Raw genomic sequence first — 9,403 nt, forward strand, 5'->3', positions numbered from 1 at the left:
CCTATTATGAACTGATTTGACCCCATCCTGTATATATATATTTAGGGATTTTTGAAAAAGATTTATGCAAATATGTCCACTGCATTTGAGCTTTGCTTCCGAGCAGTTTTCCATGCTCTTGGGTCTTCACTCATTTCCACTTTGTAAACTCTAAACTGTGAAAGTTTTAATGAGGGTTCAAACTATTCTGCTTGCTAATCAAAGAGTCACACGCAAAGGCATCTTCATATGACTTGACGATTCTATGCCTTTTGTTTTCACAAAAAGAACCGGGGCAGCTGTTACGCTGTGACATTAGTTTTTTAATTGTCTAATACATTCATATAGTTACATATAGTTTGATACATTCTGGTACGCTATGGTAAATATGCTGAACAATATGAATTTCCAAGTATAATGGTTTCTTTGGCCTTCAGGAACACCATTTCACCATTGTTTCAATACTTAAAGAGCGTTTTTACAACATAGTATGTTCCTCTGAAACATGATACAGAAAACATTGAGACAGTTCAAAAATGAATACCGGTGCCGATTCTTCTTGTAGATTAAAGTTAAAGTTGAGGAAGTAACATGCATCTAGGAATACACAAAGCCTTTCCACACAGTACCGATTGGAAACCAAACTATGTACAGTAGTATTACACTTTACACCTCGTAATATTATAAAAAAAAACGATGAAATAAAAAATAAATGTACTATTTCGTCACTTCATAAGAAAATAATCATGGCCCTATTATTTCCCTCTCTCCCATACCCAATGCTCACACTCACCACTATAGACAGCTTATTCACACTATACTCCTTATGACAATGCAATTCAAGAAAGAGAAACAACTAATCTGTAGGTGAGAACTGGATGTTCTTTCCAGTGCTTGCGACAGCTCCAAATAAAATGATTTTTCTCCTCTATTTTTTTTAACTCCCTGTCTATCTCCTCCAACTCGCTAGCCATGCAGAACTAAAGTGGGGCACTTCATGCAGACACAACTCCCCCCTCCCTCCCCCCAGTGCTGGGGGTAATACTGTAAACGGATCTGCTCCTCCCCGGTCCGCGCAGGCGACCGCGCTGCGTCCCCTACGCCCTGAAGCAATGGCCCCGGGGCTCCTCGCCGCCTCGGCACACATCAAAAAGGAGCAGGGTTATGTACACTGTGGGTTCAACATAGCGGACCACGTAAGGCAGCACACACAGTTAGCGACGTGATTTAAGCGTGGCGGTTTGTTTTTTCTTGGTAAACAGCAGCTCGGCCTTGTTGCCTTTATCTTAAACATGGGTGTCGATGTTGGTGTTGTTTTTAATGTTCAGTGGTGTTGATCTTTCATAGCTTGGTGATCAAGTCGACCAAATTGAGCATTTTTCCAGGAGTGGTTATTATATGCATGCGCCCACTGGTCTTGTGCGATCGTAGTGAAGGTCTCCTCTATATGTAGATGGGCGTCTCTTGTCCGGTCAGCAGTCTGAACATCACTGCAGGCATTGTCTTCATATTGATCTAGTATGGAGGCAGAAAGGTGCAGGAGGAAAAGGAAGGCTGCTGATGACTACAGTGAAAGTGAAGTCATTCCCAGTAATCGAGAGCCCAGCCAAAGTTAAGTTATATCAAGATGACATGGTTCACCACCCCGCCTTAAACAGTCCTACCACGTCTGACCTATCACTGACCGATACAGGACTAGGCGTTAGGCTCCGGACATCATAAGCTTATAGATACATATTTCAAAGAATTGGCCCCCCAAGGGAATAACGTGGTAAATAAGGGTAGAAGAGTTTGAAATAAAGATACATCATTATGCAACTTTCTTCTGAATGAAGAAGAAAGTTGGAGGAGGGCTGGAATGATGATGCCTGCATATTTCTTTCAAGTTACCCATGGCCATCGAGTAGTCCTGTATCCATATCATGAATTATTGAAAATAGCTAATAGTAGACTGTACAGTTTTTCACTAGTTTAAAAGTCAATGTGTCATCCTTTGGTGTGAACACACCTCAGTGTCCACAGTGTACCTGTAGACATCCTTCAGCCTTGGTTTCCCTAATACTAAAGTAATAAACAGTAGAGTAGAGAGTGGACTGGGGCGGCCTTACCTCGCCCACGGAGACGGACAGCGTTTGGACGATCTTCTCGTGGGCCATGGCTACCACACTCTGCCCGTTGATCTCAATGATTCTGTGGCCGACCCGAACCCCGCCGCGCTCCGCTATTCCGCCACGCATTAGACTGCAAATCTGAAGCACAACAGTCAGTCACAGTCACTTTGAAGTCAAAATAGGGTTATTTTATGTTTAGTATTTTATTTCTGATTCCTATGCAGACGGAAACTTTGCCGTCACTGAATGCCCTTGTGTAAATGTACATTCACAGGAAAGTTCTTTATTTTGTAACTGCATTCCAAGGAGCTCCATGCCGTGTGTCATGTTTATCAAAGCAGATCCAGGGCCCTAAACCACAACCCCATAAACATCCCGCTGAAGTCTGAGTCTCCCAGCCGCTCAGCAGGGAGGCCGTGCCAGGGAGGAGCACTTTGGCTGAGGCTGTAGTTTGTATTGTTTTTAATCTGGTTTGTTTTGGTTCTTAAAAACCACTACATCCACATTAGTCCAACTGATATCAAATGTAAACAGTATGCGTGTGACAAACGGCACGTAATTGAATACATGAAAACTGAATCAAGGAAGTGTCCTGACTTATTGTTATGCAGAGCAAGTGTTATCAAACTATTTTGCCGACACAGGCTATTGAGAAAAATATATAGCATCAGGAGCAGTTACACAATTACTTACTTACTTACTTACTTACTTACTTACTTACTTACTTACTTACTTACTTACTTACTTACTTACTTACTTAATTACTTGTTATAAGCCAATATCGCAAACAACAAATGTGTTTATGACTGCATAGTTACACTTTTAAATATAATATTTGTTGTTGAACAAACATATGCTATGCTAACAGAAGTACAGATCATTAGCCTTCACAGATCACAAAAGGCTCCACCTACTGACTCCTGACTGGAATCTCACTGACTGAACCAGTAACTTAAGCAGGGACTGGGAAACCTGGATGGGAGTGACTGGGGAGCAGGCTTAGGCTTAGTGTCGGACACAGAGCTGGATCCAAGTGGCAGGAATTAATTTCCTGTGCAGAAGCGCGGCCCAGCCGAGTCCACACTCCATGGCAGGATGAGGAGCTGGGTGATGGCCCCCCTAGTGGCCCTCTGTGTGGAGAGGGGCCAGCTGAGGTGGCTGGGGCATCTGTTCAGGATGCGCCCGGGCACTTCCTGCTGGAGGGGCTCCATGTGCGCCCAACTCGGAGGAGATCCCGGGGCTGACCCAGGACACGCTGGAGGGAGGAGGTCTCCCCGGGGGCCTGGGATGTCCAGCCGTCCCACTGGAGCAGGTGGTGGAAGGCCCCAAAGGAGGGGGACCCCGGGCTGCCCTACTTACCTTATCACCCGAGTTAAGGTAAAGTCGATACGGGAAATAAAAGTGGATGGATGGATGGATGGACTTTAGGTGAGACGTGCGTTGACAGGTGCTACTCACAATGCCGTTCTGAACACTGAAGCCCAGCTGGAACTTGAGGTCGGGTCTCTTGATGAGCACGGTGGTGACAGGAGGGCAGCTGACGATGCTCAGCTTCACCTTCACCAGGTTCTTTAACCCCTGAAGGTACACAATAACACAATCACACATCTCTCTCCAACCATAGGTGTCTCCTCAAATACAACACTCTTCCTGTGTGTATGTGTGCGTGCTGTGCATCTGTCTGTGTGAGTGCCTGCTTTGTGTTCGACTCCATCGTGAGGATGGGGTCGAATGTGAAAATGCTGGCTTAAAACTCTCGTCTATAAACATACATCCTATACATCAACCTTTCTAGCCATCATTGGAAACCTAAACGGGGGAAACGTCCCGCGGGACGGACAGAAAGGGAGCCGGCTGAGGGGCTACCTTGATGATACCCTGGCAGGTGGCCAGCGGCAGCCCCACCAGGCTGGTGTCGTTGATGGACATGATCTGGTCGCCCACGCTGAGCCGCCCCGAGCGTGCGGCCGGCCCGCTGTTCAGCATGTTGGCCAGGATGACGGTGGGCAGGATGGAGCCCCAGCCCGACTCCACGATCACCACGCCCAGCATCTCCCCCTTCTGCTTCTCCACGTACAGCTGCACAGCACACAGCACAGCTCAGGGCAAAGCAGGCCGACTGATTGGCTCTTATGGTTTACAGGGCTATACTTTTATCACACAGGCATGTAATCCTATTCTAGTCGTTCCCCCAGATTCAATTATTAACCCTAAAAAAGCATGATATGGGATCTTTAAAGGGAATCAACCATGTTATGAATGATAATTGTTTGTGTTTCGCTGTCCCGGACACATTGTGTTTTTTCCTACCTCTTTACAGTTGTCAGAGTTTGAGAAATGAATGAGGTCATCGTTGTACATCTCCTGGGAGTTGATGATGTCACTGTATTGTTTCTGACTCAGGTCCTTGGGGTTGATGCCATTGGCTCGGAGGAACTCCCTGTAGGCCACGCTGAAGGCCTGACCAATGGACTGAGCGATGAGCTGCGCCTAGAGGAGGCAGGGGGAGGGGCTTAGGGTACACTATTACTCAGCACAAGAGAGGGTAAAGAAAACGCATGTAATCGTCCACTGAACTATATATAGAAACAGAAAACCAGATGCCATACCTTATATGTCATCTCTTTGGGTGTTTTAGTTCTATTTCATTGCTGTGTTTGTGCTGTAATGGTGTGAAAACTCACGTCCTCCGACTCAAACACGTAGCAGATCATCCGGTACTGGTTCTTGCCGTCGGCGGAGGACATGGAGGCCTCCGAGTCGTCCTGGAGGGTGCCCTGGGACATACGTCGGCGGGCCATCAGCACCACAATGCTGCCGATGTCTGCGATGTAGGAGATGGTCCGCAAGGCACTGTCCATCATGGTCTCCTGAAGAGCACCAGGGGCAGAAATCGTACAAGGTCATAATCTTTATCAGACCAAAATAAAAACATGTATTACGTTAAGTATTAGTTTCGCTTTTCGTACTTTTAGTGACTCACCTGCGTATCAGCGTTCAGCACCTTGACGGCTTTAGTGGAGATGAAGAGGTCCACCTCAGTGACCATTTGAGAGTCTTCATCTTGACTCTGTGTTGTTTCAAGGATTTCACAGAACAAGGATGATAAACGTGGCCTTCATTTGGTATACGAAGTATGTTTCTATCACAGGTTCAATAATTGGACATTATACTTATACCTTTTATTTAGCAGTCCATATACAAAACAATAACGTGCAACCTTACACTGAGGTTTCTTCAGTGTAAGGATTTTAAGGATTTTCGTATAAAAGGTGTAATAGCACCATCGTGTGGCGCAACAGTGTATAACACAGGTGTTACCCTATCTGGAGCCAGCCTTTACTGTTAGTCATCTCAAGTGCTCATCTCATCTTGTTCGCTGACCTGGGTCCCTCTCTAGAAGACGCTCACCTTGATGTGGCTGACGGCCTCCTGGGCCTGGGTCATGCGTATGGACTTGGAGGGATTCTTATCGGACAGCACCTGCGTGCAACCCAGGTAGTTAGCCGCGAATATGATCCCATCGATGAGGTCCTCTGGCTCACAGGGGCCTGGGACTAAAGCCACAACAGCAGAAGACACACAGCAGCACACTCTTGTAGTTACATATGGAGCACAAAGCCTGTGTAAATGAAGCTCTACATGTTTGGCATTTACATGTAAGACTGTTACCGTCCACAAAGCTGGGGAAGGCGGCCGTTTCCTGCGTTTTCTGCAAAAGGTGGATATTGATTAGTGCTCTGTAGCATTGGGTCTACACTCATAGCATCGCTGTAGCTTCAGTAACAACAGCACTACCTTCCAGTAGACCATTCATGGGGTTAGGACAATCACACGCCATCACACTCCATCACAAAATCCCAATGTCAAACAATTACATTTTACATTTTACAAATAGGGGATTTTGCTGGTTGACGATTTTATCCAAAGCGACTTACAATTCACACAATTCACACAATTCACACAATTCACACATTTCACACATTCAAACACTGACGGCCGAGTGAACCACGCAGGGCGACAGCCAGCCCGTCAGGAGCCGTTAGTGAGGTGTCTTGCTCAGGGAAACCTCTTAACTAAACTATGAGGAGCTGGGGATCGAACTAGCAACCTTCCAGTTACTAGTCTCTACCCCCTGAGCTACTGTGGCCCTTGCACACACATTGCAAACACACACCCATAAAAAGAAGGCACATGTTTCCCAATGTCTGTAAGAACCGCCTACTCCCTTTGTTGAACCTAATATTTACACCAGTCAGGAGGCTGACCACACATGGCTAAGCTGAGGACCTCACCTGGGGGCTGCTGTTGTTCTCCTCTGGTGGGGGGGGGTCCTGCGGGCACGGGGGCCTGCTGGGCTGCTCGGGCGCCTCCTCGGCCATCGAGGTGGGCTGGCTCCTCTCGCCCTGCGGGACACATTCAACAGGACAAGGAATAATTGAACACAAGGTAATTAACATGGATGCATTATTCATAAAATGGATTTTTGCATTATTTTTTTTATCTCTGTGTTTGAAAAAGGAATTGAATATGTTTGCAACGTCCCACTTATGTTCCTGTGTGAAACTGGAGGGAGGCTGGTACGGACCGAATGTACCGGCCGTAGCCCGGAACAGGATGTAGAACAGGACCTTACCTGTGGGTTTCTCTCTTGCTGTCTGGGTCTGTCTGGGAGGGGATCCCTGTGCTGCGCTGGAGCCTCCACCTGCTCCGGGTTCTGTTTGGGGGCCCTGGGGTGACTCTCTTGTTGTTGTGCCGCCCCGTTGTCGAGGGGGGCCGGGGACGGGACGGGGGTCTCTTTGGGAGCCGGGGCCTGCTTGGGGGGGACGTGCCTTGGGGGCGGGGGCTGCCGAGGCGGGGGCTGAGGTCGGCTTTTCACACCGTCGGATCTGGTTTTGGTCCGTGCGACGGCCTTTCTGCCGTCCTTTGGGGCCATCTTTGGATTGGGTTCACCGCTGACGTCAGGTCCTCCTTTGGGGCCCGCGGCTCCGTTCTCAGCCTCCCCGGCTGGGCCCCTCCTCCCTCTCCCATTGCCCGGTCGCCCCTTCTCCCTGGACCCCCGGCCAGCGGCCTCACACACCAGCCGCCTGCTGGCCACTGGCGGCGGCTCGGGGCTCCTGGCGACGGCCGCCCGGTCCTCTCTGAACCTCTCCTCGCCCCTCTTGCCGCCCCGCTGAGCGTCGCTGCACTGGTACACCGCAGAGGCCGCCTCCTCGGGGCCCGTGTCACAGTCCTCCTCTAAGTCCTCCACGAAGCGCACCCCGTCCAGCACCTCCTCTATCTCGTCCGAGTCATCGATGAAGTAGCCCAGCCTCCGGATGGCGTCCGCCTCGCCCCCGCCGCCGTGGGCGTGGGCGTGGGCGTGGCCGTCGCGGTCGCCTCTGGGAGGGGGGGCAGGGAGGGGAGGGGATGGGGGCGGGTGGCGACAGAAGCGAGGGTCGGACGGGCGGGGCGGCTCGGTGTCGGGGCACGCCTCCTGCCGATGCAGAGGTGGAGAGGGGGGGGGCGTCACGGGGCCGGACAGCCCCTCCCCCGACAGGGTGTGTTCTGCGTAGCTGCCCTCCTCGGAGGAGTACTGGCTGTAGTAGCTCATGTTGACGTGTCCTCCTCCTCCTCCTCCTCCTCCTCCTCCTCCTCCTCCTCCTCCTCCTCGGTTGACGTGCAGGACCTCGTCGTAGTCCTGCTCCACGTCCGAGCCCACGTTGTCGTACTCGGAGCAGGTCTCCGCCTCCTCCATGTTCTCCGACTTCAGGAAGTAGTGAGTGGAAGGGATGGGGGGGGGGGGCTGGCCATGGTCCCCGTGGGTTCTTCTGGAGTGAGCCTGCTCCTCCCTTGCTAGACTCCTCTGTTCCTCCTGGTGCTCATTCTTCCCCCGGCAGGTGGCAGGGCAGGGCGGAGAGCCGGGAACCAGGACTCTGTTAAGTGTGTCTGGCCTTTTTCCATGTGCCATATCTGGCCCAGTAAGACCACTACGCTAAGCCCTGTGGGGACACCAAACACACAGACAAACAGATTACATTATGGATGACACGGTATGAACAGATATAGACCTTGTTGACTCATATGATGATTTTATTATGAATAATCAATGAGCCAATTGAATGGTTGAAAGGTTAAATTTGATGATGTAATTTAATCATTACAATTTAAACACCACGTCCAGCACAGACCCGTGATCAGTGGCACCCTCACCAAAACAAGAAGGTGCAACAGTGACGTTCAACTGATTGACAGGTTGTTTGTTCATTTCATAATTTGAATAAACAAAAATGACTGCCTGATTATTTTATCATCTAAAATTTCAAAACCTTTTACAATGTATAATGGACACATCATGGTTCAGAACTAGACTAATAGCAATAGCAATGCCCCAGTATTTTATTTGCAAAACAACACACAGGCTCCCCAGAAACACAGCTACCCCATCAGACCAAACGGTGTACTCTCCATGGTGCTGAACGGGCTCTGGAGCTCTGATCAATAACAGACATCCCAGTCTTCGGGGATGAACCTTCATATTTGGACGAGATTCTATCAGCCCTCACGCCAAACTTTTGCCGCAACTGCAGGGGTTTGTGGTCCACCTGGTTATGCCACAAAAGTGGACGTCGCGTTTACAAAATCACAGGCTGGGATCATCACCAGATCTTAGATCTCCGCATTTCGGCTCCAACGTATCGAAGGTGATCGCATTGTGCTATCCATCCCCCAAACAGGATGCATCATCGCAACGGTGCAAATTCAGATCGACCTTGATTTAAATATACCGAGATTGCACTATGCTGGCATCTCACTCATGGGGCTGGGGTTCCACCTTAGGGTGCATAGCCAGCACTATTGTCTCGACCAGGACTACCGCAAGCATCACAGGCCTATGCATAGAAAGGTTATCCCCCCCCCCCCCCCCGCCCCCGCCCCCTCCCCATCATATTATTCAATATGGCAGCACTCACAAACATCGATCTGGACGGCGATCCTCCTCGCTTTTAAAACGCCTGCATCTTGATCTGTCTGGACGGGAGGTGTGGGAATAAAAGGTGCGCCCTGGAATCTGTGTAGATACACCCCCACTCCTGTGCGGTGTTGCCAGATTGGGACAGATTTCCCGCCCAATCTGGCAACCCTGGCTGCAGCGCACTGCAGCCAGGGTTGCCAGATTGGGCGTAGCGGAGAAGCGAACACATATCGGGCTCCTTGTTTTCACTTCTCGCTTCAACCTCCAGTCCGCTGATAACGATTCACGAAAACGAATATTCAATTAAAAAAAAGGAAGGGTAAAAAACCTGAGAAGGAATGAAAAAAATGGAGGCACC

The 9,403-nt window shown here is 49.6% G+C and overlaps 1 protein-coding gene across 1 annotated transcript; it reads right to left on the reverse strand.

Annotated features, from left to right (window-relative positions):
- Positions 1 to 290: 290 nt before the first annotated feature.
- Positions 291 to 7,827, reverse strand: apba2a (amyloid beta (A4) precursor protein-binding, family A, member 2a). Its single transcript, XM_056599720.1, has 12 exons — positions 7,750 to 7,827; positions 6,727 to 7,566; positions 6,386 to 6,496; positions 5,763 to 5,802; positions 5,502 to 5,647; positions 5,074 to 5,160; positions 4,775 to 4,960; positions 4,401 to 4,580; positions 3,957 to 4,169; positions 3,549 to 3,668; positions 2,088 to 2,228; positions 291 to 1,494 (listed from the first exon to the last, which is right to left on the reverse strand). The coding sequence occupies exons 1-12, from the start codon at positions 7,825 to 7,827 to the stop codon at positions 1,423 to 1,425; spliced, it is 2,214 nt and encodes a 737-aa protein (XP_056455695.1). The 3' UTR covers positions 291 to 1,422.
- Between the last annotated feature and the right edge of the window lie 1,576 nt (positions 7,828 to 9,403).

Source organism: Gadus chalcogrammus, chromosome 9 (genome assembly GCF_026213295.1).
Source record: "Gadus chalcogrammus isolate NIFS_2021 chromosome 9, NIFS_Gcha_1.0, whole genome shotgun sequence".
Classification (NCBI taxonomy): Eukaryota; Metazoa; Chordata; class Actinopteri; order Gadiformes; family Gadidae; genus Gadus; species Gadus chalcogrammus.

Coding starts and splice junctions, on each gene's coding strand:
- apba2a (XM_056599720.1), bottom strand. CDS start 7,827: ATGGAGGAGGCGGAGACCTGCTCCGAGTACGACAACGTGGGCTCGGAC. Junction 7,567..7,749: donor ACTACGACGAGGTCCTGCAC/GTCAACCGAGGA, acceptor CTGCATCGGCAG/GAGGCGTGCCCCGACACCGA. Junction 4,170..4,400: donor ACTCTGACAACTGTAAAGAG/GTAGGAAAAAAC, acceptor TGTGCTGTGCAG/CTGTACGTGGAGAAGCAGAA.